The sequence below is a fragment of the Rhinolophus sinicus genome, chromosome 5, assembly GCF_057876585.1.
Source record: "Rhinolophus sinicus isolate RSI-liver-muscle chromosome 5, RSI-T2T, whole genome shotgun sequence".
Classification (NCBI taxonomy): Eukaryota; Metazoa; Chordata; class Mammalia; order Chiroptera; family Rhinolophidae; genus Rhinolophus; species Rhinolophus sinicus.
The window spans coordinates 41,372,641-41,390,229 of record NC_142505.1 but is presented as its reverse complement, the minus strand read 5'-3'; the positions used below and the strand labels follow the sequence as shown (position 1 = coordinate 41,390,229).

Genomic DNA, 17,589 nt, shown 5'->3' with positions numbered 1-17,589 from the left:
TAATATCTTTATTACGAAGTAATTATTGGTACCTTGATTATAGGTACATTGAAGATGTGTTTGGTGCATTGAAGTTGAGTACCTTGAAGATGGGTTTGGTTTGGGGAAATTAGACATCATTTTGGTGCCCAGGCCAGGGAATAAGATTAAGTGGAGTAATATATCACATTTGGCCAAAAACAAAGTGATTTCTGGAAGCAGATTCCAAGGAGGAATTCTGACATGTTTTGCTGATTGGCTGCTTAAAGTTTGATGATTACTTGGGTATACAAATGCTAATATGCTTGTTAAGATCACTTCGTTTTGTTATAGTTGCTCACCCCCGTTTTCCCATTTCTTCTTCTGAGTATTAGAGAAAGAAGACAACCTTTCATTGAGTCCTTTCTGCATTCTGCATTTAAAGTGGGCAGAGAAGTTGCTGTTTTACATGGTAAACCCAACACCTCAATCTTTTTATGTCAGGTCAGGCAAAGTGAGAAGGAAACAGACTGGTGTCACACTACAAGGAATCGCCAGTCCAGTCTGTGCATATGGATTAGAAAGGCTAATTCAGGGGTGCCTGTTTCCTAACTTAAATTCTGAGACCTTTTCTGTTTTGTTTTTCCTTCTTTTTTTACTACTGTAGACCATCAAAAGGTTACCATATCCTTTTTAAATAAAAACAATGAGGTGAAGGTGCTCATTACTTCATAAATTTTAAGTCTCGCTCACCTTCTCACAAATCCCCACCTTCTGGACTCACATTGAAAGGTGCGTTTGTTTAGCTCTAATTAATTTATAGGAAGAGCTTTCATTGCTCTGTGAATAAAAGATGCTGCCGCTTTATGCTGTAACATGGATTCTCAGATTGAAAAACGAAGTGATAGGAAAAGAGTTTAATTGTAACACATACAATTTTGGAAACCCAAGGCAATTTTTATTACTAGTTTTATAAATTCCCATACTGCAATAAGCTGAAATATGCTTAAAGGAAAGCCGTAACACTTTTTTTATTAACCAGAGTTTAATACATTTAGAAATCTCCGATACCTACTAAAGGTAGTAACCCCCAATGTCCTGTCCCTTCTCTCACACTTCGCACTCAGCACAAACCGCTTCCCAGAGCAGGGCTTGGCTCTTGATCAGGGTGGTCAGTCACGTAGAAGCCACGCTCTTCTATCGCCCGGTAGAGTGTGATGTACTTAGAAGCCTTCCTGGTCCTCGGGACCACGAATTTCTCCGTGAACTCATTCTTGTCCAGTTGCTCCTTGCCTTCTGTGGTCAGAATGCAGTTAATGAATGTGAGGGTGTAACTGTAGCAGTTGTGGTGGTCTTCTTCATACCTTACAAACAAGGACATGGAGAAGAGAAGGCTTAGCTTTAAAAGCTGCTCAGGAACAGGTTGAGAAGCTGCTGGGCCATTCATAATTGAAACTGGGCTCACTCAGCGAGCTGGGCCCCTACCTGTGCCAGCCCACTTGACGACAAAGCTCCGAGGGACACTCGGCATCTTGGGCTATTTCTGTTTGCAACTTAAGTACAGATGGGACTCAACTAACTGTTCAGAGTAGCTACTTAAGTTGCACATAAACCCCAATTTGGAGCACCTAATTTCACTTAAATTCTAGATTCTAGAAGTGGAATTCCATATCTTAAGTTTTAAGATATCCCACAGTATCTAAATTTATTTCCAGGGAAGCCTGAAAACAATTGAAAATTTTAAGCATGCTATATATCTAAAATACTGAGGAATTGAGAAATTAATTTCAAAATTGTTAACACCAATAAAAAGCTTTAAATATTTATAAATTTTGAACATCATTTAAAAAAATGTTTGTATTAAAAGAATATATCACAGCTTTTGCTGTACATATTATTAAATGTTAAGTATTAAAAATACCTAGCCAAATAACTAGAGTACTAAGTTCTGGTCCTTTCAGTTCTTAAAATGCTATACTTCTATTAATACTATTTAAATGTTCGTGGGCTCACCTCTGCAGAAACCCCAAAGTAAATCAACCCCTGCTTAAGTTTCTGTTCCAGACACTACTATCTTGGTATGGGCTCATATAAACACAGCTCAAAGTCCTCTGTGACCTGAGATCACACTTGCATGGCGAATGAGGGCCAGGGAACGGGTGGTCTCTGCAGCCCTGTACCTGTGTGGCAGCCAGGCCCCTGTGGTGGAGAAGTCTTCCAGGTACTTGTCCCACTGGTCCATCAGTCCAAACATGCCAGGCTGCAATAACGGGATACTTATACTCTGCTCCCAGCCTGCTTCATCTCGCTGGATGCCGTGCATGGTGTAATTATACACAACTCCTGCAACCAAAACCAGAGTTCTGCAGAAGCTTAAGGGAAAATGCACCTCTGTGAAAAGGGGATGTCAGAAAAAGACAGCCCACTTCATGGACGGTGTAGATGCTTGACTGCACTGTACACCTGAAGCTGAAGTTGAATAATATTGTATGTCAACTATAATTTAATATACATAGTCACGGGATATGGAGTATAGCATAAGGAATAGATTCAATGATGTCAGAGGGGCAATAGATTGGGGGCGGGGGGTTATCACTTTGTGAGGGGTGAAATGTCTTCTTTTGTACACCTGAAACTAAAAAAAAAAAAAAGACAGCAATCACCATGGTAACTACATATCGGAAACTCAGGTTGTACTTTCCGATTACGGTCAGAGAGCCATGGGCCACGAGGGGCTCTAGAACCTCCTTCCTCTAGAGCATCAAGTTCAGGGGGCAGCCACCCACCTGGGAGAGTTAGAGAGGGCCTTGCCTGCAGTCAAGGAGAGGTTATGGAGCCCCTGCCTCCTCTGCTGTCAGCAGAGCAGTTTCTTCAGGGAAACCGAGTTCAGCACCATGAAATCGCCCCCAGGAAAGAGAGACTATAACAGGTGCCAGGATAATCAGCTCCAAATATTTTTGTTGATGTTCTCTATTTACAAATGGGTCTATCTTGTTTCTTTAAATCAGCAATAAATTTCCAGTGATAAGATTGGTGGCAAATTTGACTACTCAAGTGGGTAACAGTTCAAAAACCCAGTCCCAGGTTTCTATTCATAGCGTCCATTTCTACTGCTTCAAGGAATCGCGGAAAGGCTGTGATTACAGCCTCGTCTGGCTGGCCTCACTCACCATTCCCAGGCCTACAACTTTCTGCAAGGGGCTCACCCAGGCCCTTGTCCTGCAGACATGGATATTCTGGTTTTAGGGGTTGCAGACTCCGTGCCTTGAGAGCTAGATCTGGCCAAAGGAACTGTTTTATTTAAACATGCTTCTTTTAATTTTTTATAAAACAAACCACAGCAGGCCCCACCACATGCTCAGGTGTTGTATCCCCTGATTTATCCCTGAGGTCCCTGCCTAAACCCTGGAGACTCTGGAGTATGAGGACCAGTGGCAGGGAGCTGAGTATAGATTTGGGGGTAAAGGGCCTGGGTCCAGATTCTGGTTCCCACACAAGATGAGGTCTTGGGCAACTTAACCTGTCCAGAATTCTATTTCTTCCTCTTTTAAAAACCAACAAAAATTTAACAGGTTTGTGTTGCTCTTGGCTGAAAAAATATCAAACATTTTTCAAATATTTAGTATTGTTAGTAATAATACCTTGCTGTAAAGTCTAGTATTTCTCATTTTGTGGGGTAGCATTGCCCACTTCATGGCACAGCAGATGAACCCAGGGAACAGAGAAATCACTAATTAAATGTTGCCACAATCTCTTTTTTTCTAGAACTACTGCTCTCCTCTGACTGGGTATTTTGGGGACTAAGCTAAAAAAAAAAAAAACAATGAAAATGCACTCACCATTTGTGTTGGTTATTCCAACGTGAAGATCAGACCTTCCATCATACTCCCTGAAAGAAACAAATTTTTTTTTCCTTGTTTGCATGTGTCTGGCATGAAGAATTAGTACCTAAAGTAGGAGGAGAGTGATAGGCCTTCTCTCTTGGCTGGTGCCAGACTTACCATCAGTGAATGAGGGGCTCTTAAAAAACAGTTTGGTGCAACACATTTTATATACTTTGGTTCATTTCAGCCTCATAGTGACAGGAAGGAAATCAGTTAAGGATGTTAGTAGTGAAGTGAATAGTCAACTCTAATTTTCTCATCCCACACACTCTGAAGGGCACGAAAGAGTTGGAAGGGCAGATTTCAAGGAAGCAAGTAGTTCTCAGCATTAGATGGTGAGGATGCACATGGACACCCTTCTTAAAGCATCTGCCATCATTCAATAGCATCCATGCTCTCTTACAACTTGGCTTGTGCAGGGCCAGTCCCAATTCCATGTGTAAACTACACAAGGACTCTAGGGAAGCACAATCTTTTGATTTTTGAAGTCTTTCTTAATTCAATTTAGGTGGTGTCTACAATTGAAATAGACCAACTCTAGTCTTCAATTTAATTCACCTCCATGCAAAATAGTCTAAAAGTGGCCGTCTTCAGACTCAGTACTTTGTCCCTGTTTTGTCACAGAAATTATAAACCAACTCACAGTAAAGGTGCTATTTTGACATTAGCTACTGGGTCATTTTCCCGAATAGCCTCTTATCTCAAAATCTCTGGGTGAAAAAACTCCAGGCTATCGATTTTTCTTGAAATCATATAAGCAGGTTTGACGTTGATATATTCTTGCACTATTGCTCCAGGAAAGTATGCACACCATCTATTTCTATGAAACAAATAGGCCTACATTTTAGAATTTAATGCTAAAATACTGGAAAGATTATCTCCCAAACCTCACCCTGTAAAAGAAGATTTTAGTGAGTACAACACAGAAGGGAAAGTTTACACGATTCAATGTAATACTTAAAAACACTGTACCTAAGAAATGTCCCTTGAGTTGGCCTGAGGAGGAATGAACATTTTTCTTGATGTCCATTGGTAAACGGATTGGAGATGCTAACAGGTGCTTCCTCCAGCTTCCTCGAGCCCACGTCCTGCCGGCAGAGGGGGCAGCATCGCGGCACACTGAAGCTGTAGATGTATTTCCTGCAGTGGTTGAATTTAATTAAAGGCTTTCCGACCTCTGCGCACTGCATTGCTTTCCCTTCCTGGGCAACCGGGAGCGGTTTCCCCAGACTTCCTTTTCCTCATTGAACAGATAGCAAATGCACGCAGCCCGAGTAACTTGATCAACAATGACGTCATTCTGATTGGCGGCTTTAGAAGACAAACCCTGTCGGATTGAACTGGTGTCTTGAAGAGCTTTCATTTTCATTTTCATTTGTGCTGCTTACAAAATTTCTATCCTTCGTACATTTTGCAACTGTCGGCAGCCAGCTCCTACTCATCCCTTAAAGCCCTACATTTCTGTGAAACCTTTCTCCTCTTCCCTCAGCGTTCCCTTGCGAGGGCAGCACTGGATTCATGTTTCTACCAGAGCTCTGTTCTTTAATTAGTCATTAGTCTGTGAACCTCTGGAAGTTAGGGACCCACATTTGTTTTTGTGTTGCTAGAAAAGGTTATATCGTTATGGTTTTGAATAAGCAAATCCACTTTGAAGCCATTTTCTTTTGATGTTTTATATTATAGAAATAATCTTGCCCAGAAAAAATTAACAGCACAGTTAGAAATAAGGATAGCGGTTACCCTAGGTGGGGGTTACTGCCTGAAAGAGGGCTTATCAGACTGGGTTTTAAAATTACTCAACTGTATACCATTTACAAGAGATACAATTTAGATATAAAAGTACCAGGTAAATTGAAACTAAAAGGATGGAAAAAGATACACCATGCAAAAGCTATCTGAAAGAAATCTGATGTGATTATAATAATATCAAAGTACACTTTAAAAGAAAAAATTTCTAGACATTTCCTTTTTAAACTAGCACTCTTTAGAAACATCTGTTATACAGGTATCTTTACGTAGTATATTACAAGCATCAAAGTGTGGTCAACAATTCTTTCTCTGAAAACAGTACCCTGATGCAATGAACAACTAGCATTCTTAGAAACATCTCTCACACACGTCTTTACATAGTGTATTATGTGCACAACAGTGAGGTGAATTGATTCATTGATACAACACTGCTAATTTACATGTGCAACTATAATAGCACAAAGAAGGACCTTTCTTAGTAATAATGTGTTGACAAAACAGAAGAGTGCGATCTTTGTTTGAACCTAAAAACATGGCTTCAAATATATATGAATAAAATGTTGCCCAAACTAAAAGGAGAATAGACAATTCCACAGTGGGATTATACTAGCAATCAAAATAATAATAATATCACTAGAAAATCCTCAGTAGTTTGGAAATTAAATAGCACATTTCTAAATAACTTGTGGGTCAAAGAATAACAATGGAAATTAGAAAATATTTTGAACCCAATGGTAAGGAAAATATGACATAAAAACTTGTGGAATACAACTAAAAAGTGCTTAAAGGGAAAATTATAGCTTTAAATACTTAAAAAGAACAGTTGAACATTAGTGATCTAAACTTCCATCTCAAGAAGCTCTGTCTGAACTCAAACAGAAAAAAAGAAATAGTAAAGAGCAGAAATCAGTGAAATACAAAATCACATGTACAACAGACAAAATGAACAAAGCCAAAGTAATCTCCATGCTGAGATGGCTTCAGTGGTAAATTCTTCCAAACATTTAAGGAAAAAATATATTACACAGATTTTTCCCAGAGAATAGAAAAGAGGACAGACTTCTAAACTCATATACCGAAACCTGACATGGACATTACAAGAAAGGAATACTATATCTCATGAACAAGGATGCAAAAGTCCTAAACACAATATTAACAAATAGAATCTGATGATTTACAGAAAGAATAATAATATGTCATGCCAAGTGGGGTATATCTGAGTCATTCAAGTTGATTTAACATTAGAAAATCAATTCAACACACTAACAGGATAAAGGAAAAAGACTTCCTTAATTTGATCATGGATAACTTCAAAAACCCTAGAGCTAAGATTTTAATTAATGGTGAAATATTAAATAATTTCCCTGAATTCAGGAAGAAGACACTATTACCACTTCTATTTAAGGTTACATTTAAGGTTCTCAGCAGTGCAATAAGGCAAAAAAATGAAGGCTATAAAGATTGAAAATGAAGTAAAATTGTCATTATTTGCTGATGGCATGATTGTGTGCATAGAAAATCCAAAACAATAAACCATTAGAATTAATACATGAATTTAGCATGGAACAAGCAACACACAATTAGGACATTGTAAAAAATATTTAAATAGCATTTAAAAACCCCATCTAGATACCCAGGAATAAATCTGACAAAAGTTGTTGAAGATCTGTATGCTGAAGACTACACATTTTCCAATATATTTCCTAAATTTCTGAGAAATTTCAAAAGTTCCAAAGTAATTGGATTTACATACTGTGCTCATTCATTGGAAGATTCAGTATTTTTACAGCAAAGTACAACATAGACCTATATACAACAACACGTATACATCTCACAGATTTAATGTTGGTCAGAAGACAGACAAAAGAGTATATACTGAATGACTTCATTTTTATCAAGGTCAAGAACAAGCAAAACTAATTTGTGATGATAGAGGTGAGAATAAGCAGTTATCTTTGGGAGATACTGATTGGGAAAGGGCATAAAGAAGCCCTCTGGTGTGTTGATAATGGTCTTTGATCTGGGTGGTGGTTTCATGAGTGAACAGGTAGGTAAAACACAGAGACATGTGTTTTGTGCACTTTACTATAATCTGTTACATTTCAATGTTTACAAATTTAAAAAAATTAAAGCAATGGGAAACTTTTGAAAGGGTTAAAGGAAGTTAATGACTTGATCTGATTTATGTTTTAAAAATTGGTTTCGTGTAATAATTGACTAGAAGACGACAGGAGCAGAAGCCAGAAAACTTAAAAGGCCATTACATTCCATGGGCCCAGGCAAGGACTGATGGTTGCTTAGACTAGAATCATGAAGGTGGAAACGGAGAGAAGAGGGTGCAATTGGAGAGAGTTGTAGGAGCAGGATTTGCAGGATATAGAGAACCAGAGGAATGAATATCTTTGGGTTTCCACCATAGGTAATGGAGGACGAACAGCAGAGGAATGCCAGGGAAGAAAATGACTAAAACTTGGGATGGGAGTAGAGATTTTGTAAACGAGCAATTGGGAGAGGACTGAGGAATTCCTTACTTGGGAGGTGAAGTCTGGCAGGAAGAGTAGAGACAGGGCCTGAGAAAGGGGACCGAGGAATATAAATATGGATATAGGTACGAGTATTTAGGATTAAGGTGCGATGGGGACAGAGCCAGGAGAGCAGTTTCCGGGCTCTAGGCCTCAGGTGGAAAGGTGCTGGCTCAGGTAGTAAATGGCCATCAACTGTGATCGGATGACCATCAGCTGTGGCTAGTTGGCTGTCAGCTGTAACCAGTTAGCCATTAGCCACTGATATAACTGCCATGGCTAAGCTAGCAAGCCAGGATTGCAGCTAACAAGTGGAGTTGGTTGGCAGAGAAGCAGAGGGCAGGCTGCAGGTTGTATGGCTCCTGCTTCCTGTGTCTCCAACCCAGCCACCGGTGAGAATATAGTGGTATGACTCCCCTATCTGTGTCTCCGTGGATGTGCCTTTTTGGCCTCACCATTTCCCACCATATCCTGCGTCCTTATGCGGGGAGTGGGAGCTGAGACCCACCCCCCCCATGACACCCCATGTGACAGATGCGCAGAGGAGAAGCAGGAGCTGGGCCTGGGGAGAGTTGAGGTGATTCTAGGGACGCGAGAGGTCGCTAAGTAATGCTGTTGGAGATGGCGACAGACCCGTAGGAATAAACAGCTGGCAGTCGGGATAAGAACTAAGACACTAGGTAGGCCCCGCCCAGAAAAGGCTTGGAAATGAGTGACAAGGAGTTGAGGGGTTGGGGGTCGGCTATGCCTCACCCCCAGGGCGGAACCAATTGTGACGGCGGCGAGGTTTCTGGCCGGCGCTACAAATGTGACACACAAGAGGGGCGGTGTGCGCCGGCGTGACGCGGCCGCGCTGAGGGGGCAAGGCCAGACCGAGGCGGCCACGGTGATAGCTAAAGGCGGCGGCGCGATCACGGCCCTCCAGCCTGACCACCATGAGCACCAAGCAGGTCACTTGCAGGTTAGTGCGCGCTTCCGCGGAGTCCAGGAGCGCCGGGACATTTGGGGTCCCTCCCCGGGGCCCAGGGCGGTCGGTTTGCCCCAGTCTTGCAGCCAGGGAAACTGAGGCTGGTGCGGATTCGTGTAAAGTTGCTCAGCTGTTCGCGGTTGGGCTTTTCAAGGCCCTGGTAGCGCTGCAGCCCGAGCCCGGGACCCGGCCGGTGCGTGGCGGTGTGTCGTGAATGAGGCCAGCGCGGGAGCTGTCCCGCGAGTTTGAAGCGTGACCCTCGTGGGTTGGAAGGACGTGGTAGCAAGGGCCGTGCACGGCGCTGGCGCCCTAGGACAAGGGCTCTTGGAGCTTCAAGTTTAGCTGGAAAAGGAGATTCGGAGTTGAGTAAGGGGATACTAAGAGGTCATTGACCCGTGGAGATGCAGCACAGGAGTAGGTTGTTAATCGATAAGGGCCTCAAAGAAGCTGAGGCCCCCAACGCGGCCTTCCTTTCTTGCGAGTTTGAAGAACTCCCGAAGCAGCTTAAACTTACAGAGAGCTAGCAAGTAAGCAGTTGTGCAGAAAATAACGGCAGATAGGATTTACTGCAAGTTTAAGTGCCCTATGTATTTCCAAGTCCTTTGTATTCATTGTTTCTAGACTTCACAATAACACTACGAGGCAGATATAATTCCCATTTTTACAGTGCAGGTAACAGACTGAAAGAGGTTAAGTGATACTCTTATCCACCCATTTACGTGGAGAAAGACAATGGTAATCGTTGGATGGTTGTAGAAAATTCAGAACTGAATGATTGCACTGTGACTTAGTGAAATAGAAATAGCTTGGTTGTATAACACCCTCGTTCCTTGGTAAGCTAGTGGCTTACCAGTATTGGGATCCTAGTCTAATTAAACTAATACTGGCAAAATACACGTTTTATTTTAATAATTGGTTTCAGTAAAACTTATGTGGGAAACATTGCTTGAAAAAAACCCAGTTGTTAGCTTGATTATGTAATGAACAGTTTAAGTATCATTTATGTTATGCTCTTCATTAGTATGAATAATTGAGAAGTGACTATGTAAAAATTTTCTGTTAGCATTAGTGTATGTTAACGGTTCATTCGATTTATGTAAGGCCCGGGTGGCTTATGTTAAGCATTTGTCAGAGATTTGCACTTAGTGCCTATAGGAAAGACTTGCGCTAGAAGATATTTTGTGACGACATCTGTGTGTGTGTTTTATTTGTATAAAGTTTCCCGTTACCCTAAAATTAAAAGGCCTTTCAGAGTGAGAGGCATTAAGCATTTATTTGAGATTTTTTTAAAAAGAATGGCTATTTGGGAAGCACTGATTCAGGCAGAAACCCAAATAGTGTTCTAATTAGGAAACAGACAGCGATATTTAGGAGAAAGGGAAAAGGAACAATTACATCTATAGAAAGAAGGCATTTCTATTGATGCAGATAAGCTAACACAGTGATGCTAATTCTAAACAGTGTTTTTCATTTTAAGTCCCTTAGTCATAATATCTCCTTTCTTGTTATCCTTGCAAACAGTTTTTTGGGGCACAATGTTGCTTTAGGCCCAATAAAGGTTATCTTGTCCTGTTTTAACATTCCAAAGGTCTGAGGCTTAAGATGAGCAAGGCAGTACATCTGGGGTGGCAGCTCTGGCTCTATTTAAAGTGTGTGTGTGTGTGTGTGTATGTGTGTGTATGTGTATGTATGTGTGCATATATATATATTTTTTTTTCTTTTTTTCTTTTTTTTTTTTAACACTACTGTTGAAGTAGTTTCTTAGTCATTGTGGATTGTAGCAGATTCTGGCTACTGCTCCTAAGATGGGTCCACAAAACAGTGCCCATTTATATAATGCTTTATAATTGAATCTCAACTCTATATAGTATCTAATTTTACAGATAAAGAAATCTCATGCTCAGAAAGACTTGAGACTTGCCCCAAACTTCACATCTAACTGCAGGAGCACCCTGCAGGGTGTTGTTGCATATAGACTAAGAATGGGTTGGAATGTTGGGAAGAGAGCTGTTTAAGTACTAACTGATTTTGTGTATGGAGGGGTAGGGGGAGGCTTACAATTTGCTAGGTGCTCTTTGAGTTGCTCTACGAGCCATATTGCTTGTAATCCAACAACCAGGACTAGTCCATAGATCGTGAAACTGAGCCTCAGCATTGAAGCGATTGCCCAATGTCATTCAGCTTCCAAGTGGCAGAGCTGTGGCATCCAAGTCCGTTTTCTTGTAGACTGTATGGCCTCCAACTAAGTTTGGGAAAGCTGAATGAAGGTTTCTTTACTGCAGGAATTTTCTAAGCTTTTAATATGCTCATATGAAAGGAAAACACGTACAAAAACATATAAAAGTAAAAGAAGTTCACTTGCAAAGGGTATGAAGGAGTCAGCCCTCATGAGGGCTGCCTGGCCAAATAAAAACAACACATATTTAAATGAAAAAAGCTGCAATATTACCAAGAGTACAAGTTAACATTAGTGTGTTCATGGTGGAAAAGCTTTTCTCACTTTATTATCTTATTCACTAAAATCTTATCTGCAGACATTAGTAACTTATAGGAAGTGTTCAAGGTATGATTTATTTGGGGGAACCAGACCTAAACAGGTATTTGGGTTTTTTGGTTTGTTTTCCTGACTGTGGAGTGTGATGTATATGCTTGTTCTGAATGACAGCAGGACATACTGTTAGTTTTGTTTCCGTTCTGATTCACGTTATGTCTCTCCAAGAAATGGATGTGAAATGCTACGATTTCCAGACTTAATGACAAAGACACTCTATGTTTATTGCCTGGAATGACAAGAATGGCGGCTCACAGAGTTGTGCTGTTAGTCAGCTCTCCTGATTCCTTCATATGCCGCGCTATCCATTATCTCAATCTGGGGATCATTTTTGCTGATTCTTCTTCCTAACCGTCTCCTGTGTCTTCCAATCTGTTTTAAAGCCCTGGTGCAAGCCTTTGTTATAGCTTGATAACTAGTTTCTTTGACCTCATGTGATAAAAATCATTTTGTCTTATTACTACTATTACTAGCGTAAGACCCAGAATTCCAGTTTCCTGAGAAAGTCAAGCCTAGAGCTTTTGATTTTTTGGAAGTCACAAAACATGGGGCACCTTGACAGCCAGTAAGTGGTAGGAAGAACTTGAGCTCCAGGGTTGGGAAGTTCTGGATTCTAATCCCAATAACGCCTGTGCCACAATTTTCTCATCTATAAAATTGGGGTGATAATGCCTAACCAACAGGGTTAGTTCAGAGATTAGATAATAAAACAAATTATTTTGGAGAATTTACGATGTGTTAGGATAAGCACTTGGGGAAATTTTATATTAGTGTAGAGAACAGTTTACAAGCCAACTTCCAAACACTAGACAGGGGCCCACCAGCCCTATAAGCAGGACTTTCTAAAGATAGCAAGCTCAGACTTGCTGTGTTAAATAGCTCTTCTGCATACTTAATATCTGTATTGTGAATAACGATCCCTTTGGAATAGGCCTTTTTTTCAAGTTTCTCTTGTTTCCTTTTTTTTAAAATTATTTTTTAATTACAGTTGATGTACAGTATTATATTAGTTTCAGGTATACAACATAATGATTACACATTTCTTGGAGAGACATAACATGAATCAGATTACCTTACAAAGTGATCACTCTGATAAGTCTAGTATCCATCTGACACCATACATAGCTATTAAAATATTATTGACTATAATTCCCCATGCTGTACTTTACATCCCATAACTGTTTTTATAACTTTTTTTGTACTTCTTAATTCCTTCACCTGTTTCACCCATTCCCCCACCCCCTCATATCTGGCAACCATCAATCTGGTCTCTAGCTATGAGTTTGTTTTTGTTTTGTTTGTTCATTTATTTTTTAGATTCCATATATGAACTCATACGGTAATTTTCTCTGACTTATTTCACTTAGCATAATATGCTCTAGGTCTATCCATGTTGTGTTGTCGCAAATGGCAAGATTTCGTTCTTCTTTATGGCTGAGTAATATTCCATTGTATATATGTATACACCACATCATCTTTATCCATTCCTATGTCTATGGACACTTAGGTTGCTTCCATATTTTGGCTAAATGTAAATAATGCTGCAGTGAACGTAGGGGTGCATATATCTTTTCAAATTAGTGTTTTGGATTTTTTCAGATAAATACCCAGAGGTGGAATTACTGGGTCATATGGTAGTTCTACTTATAAATTTTTTAAGAAACCTCCATACTGTTTTCCATAGTGGCTGCACCAATTTACAATCCCACTAACAGTAAACGAGAGTTCCCTTTTCTCTACATCCTCACTAACACATTTATTGATTTGTTGATGATAGCCAGTCTGACAGGTGAGAGGTGAAATCTCATTGTGGTTTTAATGTGCATTTCCCTTATTAGTGATGTTGAGCATCTTTTCATATGTCTTTTGGTCATCTATATGTCCTCTTTGGAGAAATGGCTATTCATGTCCACCCATTTTTTAATCAGATTGTTTTTTTGTTTTGATGTTGAGTTGTATGAGTTCCTTATATATTTTGGATATTAACCCCTTATCAGATGTATCATTGACAAATATCTTCTCCCATTCTGTAGGTGGTCTTTTCATTTTGTTGATGGTTTCCTTCACTGTGCAAAAACTTTTTAGTTTGATGTAGTCCTATTTATTTTTCTTGCCCAAGGAGACATATCCAAAAAATAATAGTAATGCTAAGGCCAATGTCAAAAACTTTACTGCCTATGTTTTCTTCTAGGAGTTTTATGGTTCAGGTCTTACATTTAAGTCTTTAGTTCATTTTGAGTTTATCCTTGTATGTGGTGTAAGAAAATGGTCTACTTTCATTTTTTGCATGTGTCTGTCCAGTTTTCTCAACACCATTTATTGAAGAGACTGTTTTCCTGTTGTATGTTCTTGTTTTCTTTGTCAAAAATTAATTGACCATATAGGTGCAAGTTTATTTCTGGGCTCTATTCTGTTCCGTGTCTGCTTTTATGCTAATATCATGCTGTTTTGATTACTATGGCTTTGTAGTATGGTTTGATATCAGGTAGCATGATACCTCCGACTTTTCTTTCTCAAGATTGCTTTGGCTATTCCAGGTCTTTTGTGGTTCTGTATAAGTTTTAGTATTATTTGTTTTAGTGCAAAATGTTTACAAGGGTTATATCCTCTTGTTGGATTGATCCCTTTATCATTATGAAATGCCCTTCTGCGTCTCTTGTAACACTTTGTTTTAAAGTTTGTCTAATGTAAGTATTGCTACCCCAGCTCTTTTTTCCTTCCGTTTGCATGAAATATCTTTTCCATCTCTTTCAGATTTGTGTGTCTTTTGATCTGAAGTGGGTCTGTTGTAGGCAGCAGATGTATGAGTCTTGTTTTCTTATCCATTCAGCTGTCCTCCCTCTTTTGGTTGGAGTATCTAGTCCGTTTGCATTTAAAGTAATTATTGATAGGTATGTAGTTATTGCCATTTTATTGTTTTCTGATTGTTTTTGTAGTTCGTCTCTGTTTCTTATTCTCTTGCTCTCTTCTCTTGTATATTGATATCTTTCTATAATGTTATGTTTGGATTCCTTTCTGTTTATTTCTTGTATATATCTTGTAGATTTTTCTTTGTGGTTACCATGTGCTTCATACCAACCTATGCTTATAGCAGTCTATTTTAAGTTGATGGTCGCTTAAGTTCGAACACATTCTAAAAACACTACAATTTTTATTCACCTCCTCCACATTTGTGTTTTTTGTTTTTTTACTTTTGTGCATGTGTATTCCTATGTATCCCTTAACTTATTGTAGTAATTACTCATGATTTTCCTACTTTTGCTGTTTAACATTTATGATTTTCCTACTTTTGCTGTTTAACATTTATACTAGCTTTATACTTGGTCGATCCATTGTTTTTAACTGTTTGCCTTTGTCGGTGAGAATTTTTTTCCCTATTTTTTTAATTCATATTTTTTTATCTTCTTGAATTACCTTTAACATTTCTTGTAATACTGGTTTAGTGGTGGTGAACTCTTGTAGCTTTTTCTTCTTTGAGAAACTCTTTATCCTTCAATTTTAAATGATAGCCCTACTGAGTTGAGTAATTTTGGTATAGGTGTTTGCTCTTTTGTCAGTTTAAATATTTCTTGCCAGTCGCTTTGGGCCTGCAAAGTTTCTGTTGAGAAATCAGCTGACAGTCTTATGGGAGCTCCCTTGTATGTAACTAACTGACTTTCTTTTGCTACTTTAAAGAGTTTCTCTTTGTCTTTAATCTTGGGTATTTTAATTGTGATGTGTCTTGCTATGGACCTCTTTGGGTTCATCTTGATTGGGTGATGGACTTCCTGGATTTGTATATCTGTTTCCTTCACCAGGTTAGGGAAGTTTTCATTCATTATTTCTTCAAATGGGTTTTTAATCCCTTGCTGTCTGTCTTTTTCTTCTGGTACCTCTATAATGTCAATGTTGTTATGCTTGATGTTGTCCCAGAAGTTCCTTAAACTGTCCTCATTTTTTTTTAAGTTCTTTTTTCTTTTTGCTGTTCCAGTTGGATGTTTTCCACTACCATGTCTTCTAGATCGCTGATTCGATCCTCTGCTTCATTTAATCTGCTGTTGATTCCCTCTAATGTAGTCTTTGTTTAGTTATTCTTCTTTTCTGAGTGGTTCTTTTTTATGTTTTTCATCTCCTTTTTTATGTTTTCTATCTCCTTGTTGAAGGTCTCACTGAGTTCATCTTTTTTAGCTTAATTCATTGAGCATCTTTATAACCAGTATTTTTAATTCTGTATCTGGTAGATTGCTTGTCTCCATTTTGTTTAGTTCTTTTTCTGGAGTTTGTCCTATTCTTTAATTTGGGAAATGTTTCTTTATCTGCTCATCTGGACTGACTCCTTGTGTTTGTTTCTAGTTACTAACTCTGTTACATCTCCCAGTTTTGGCAGAGTAGCTTTATGTAGTAGGTGTCCTGTGGGGCCCAGTGGCACAGTTTCCCTGGTCACCTGAGCCTAGTGCTCCAGGGGTGTCCCTTGTGTGGATTGTATGTGCCCTCCTCTTGTAGCTAAGCCTTGATTAGTGTTGGCACATCTGTGAGTGGGGTTGACCCTCAAACTGACTGGTTATCAGGGTTGGCCATGACTACAGTGGACAAGCTGTTGTGCAGGGTCTGATCTCACAGAGCAGGAGTCACTTTACTGGGCTCCCTTGAGGTGTGTCATTTGTGGAACTGGTTGAGTGGTGCTCTGGTGTGGTCTGAAGGAGGCCAGCAGGTATGTTGGTTCTGAAGCCTGCACTCCAGTGCAGGGACTCCAGTGCAGGCCAAGGTCAGCCACTGCTTGTGTCGGGCTTGGGGCCACCAAGTAGGAGCTACAAAGTGATCTGCAGTTTATTTCCACTTGAGCTAGGCCTGTGGCCACTTAGTTGCAGCTACTTTCCAAGCCAGTACTGGCTACTGCTTATGCCAGGCTTAGGGCCACCTGATGGGAGTTACGATGCAAATTAAGACCAGTTGCCACTTGTGTCGGGCTTGGCACTGCTTAGAAAGAGGTACAGGGCATGCCAAGGCCAGCCATTGCTTGTTTGCGGGTTGTGGATCTTTGAGGGAAGCTAAGAAAGTCCACAATACAAGATGAGGCAGGCTGCTTATGTGGAAAAGATGCTGGAAGTGGCTGAGGCTGGGTATGTGAATTGGGTGAGGTGGGGTCTCAGGTAACCACCAGGGCAGGATGAACAATGTTAGCCAGGTTAGTGGAAAGCACAGATTTGGCCCACCTGTGCTGAGCCATCTGGGTGGAGGGAAAGCTCAACAAAGGAACAACAGCACCTGCCAGTGCATCCATCCCCATAGAGAGCTGCCCTGGCCCCTGCTCCTCCAGCCCTCGCCATGAAGCTAGTCAGTTTAGGTCCTTCTGTATATGTTCCTGGTGCTTTATGAGCTTCTGACCTTGTTCTGGGGCTTTGAGTGAGTGAGTTTTGTGAGGAAGCAAGTGTGTAGGGCTGGGACCCCTCGCTCTTCAAGGGGGACCTCTGCAGCCAAGGTATCCCTCCCATTTCTTAACCATTGCATCATGGGGGTGGGGCCTGCTTGTCCCGCATCTCCACCCCTTCTACCAGTCTCATTGTATCTTCTGTATATCCTCAGTTATAGGACTTGTGTTCAGCTAGTTTTCAAGTGGTTCTCAATAATAGTTGTTCCATAGTTTAGTTGTAATTTTGATGTGGTTATGGGAGGAGGTAAGCACAGCGTTTACCTACTCTGCCATCTGGACCAGACTCTTAAGTTTCTATCGAAGACTACCCCTTAGTCTGTTAGGTTCTGTGCCGTTTCCTTCCTTCCTTCTTTCACCTACAGCAGACTTACAGCAAGTTACTGTACGTCTCTGATCTAGAGGAAGACCCACGAGGAGGTGTTACCTGGGAAAAGCCTAACTGATTTCCTAGAAAAGACTACAGGACAGCACCTCGATGCGCTCACCTGAGTCACAGGATCCAGTTCTGGTCTTTGTAGACTCACAGATTTAGTTGTGGCGGTGTACTT

The 17,589-nt window shown here is 40.3% G+C and overlaps 2 protein-coding genes across 3 annotated transcripts in view; one reads left to right on the top strand and one right to left on the bottom strand.

Moving 5' to 3' along the window:
- Positions 1–860: 860 nt before the first annotated feature.
- Positions 861–5,112, bottom strand: MKRN2OS (MKRN2 opposite strand). Of its 2 annotated transcripts, XM_019732677.3 has the most exons (4): positions 4,815–5,112; positions 3,798–3,847; positions 2,139–2,301; positions 861–1,322 (listed from the first exon to the last, which is right to left on the bottom strand). In XM_019732677.3, the coding sequence occupies exons 1-4, from the start codon at positions 5,030–5,032 to the stop codon at positions 1,082–1,084; spliced, it is 672 nt and encodes a 223-aa protein (XP_019588236.1). In that variant the 5' UTR covers positions 5,033–5,112; the 3' UTR covers positions 861–1,081. The 2 variants fall into 2 exon arrangements, with proteins under 2 accessions (XP_019588236.1, XP_074169072.1); XM_074312971.2 differs by lacking the exon at positions 3,798–3,847 and having other exon boundaries at positions 960–1,322; positions 4,815–5,024.
- A 3,806-nt stretch (positions 5,113–8,918) lies between these two features.
- The window catches only part of MKRN2 (makorin ring finger protein 2), a 31,735-nt gene continuing 23,064 nt past the window's right edge, over positions 8,919–17,589 (top strand). Inside the window, exon 1 of the mRNA XM_019732664.3 lies at positions 8,919–9,074. Within this exon, the coding sequence (XP_019588223.2) occupies positions 9,049–9,074 (26 nt within the window). The 5' untranslated portion in view covers positions 8,919–9,048. The remainder of the gene's footprint in view (positions 9,075–17,589) is intronic.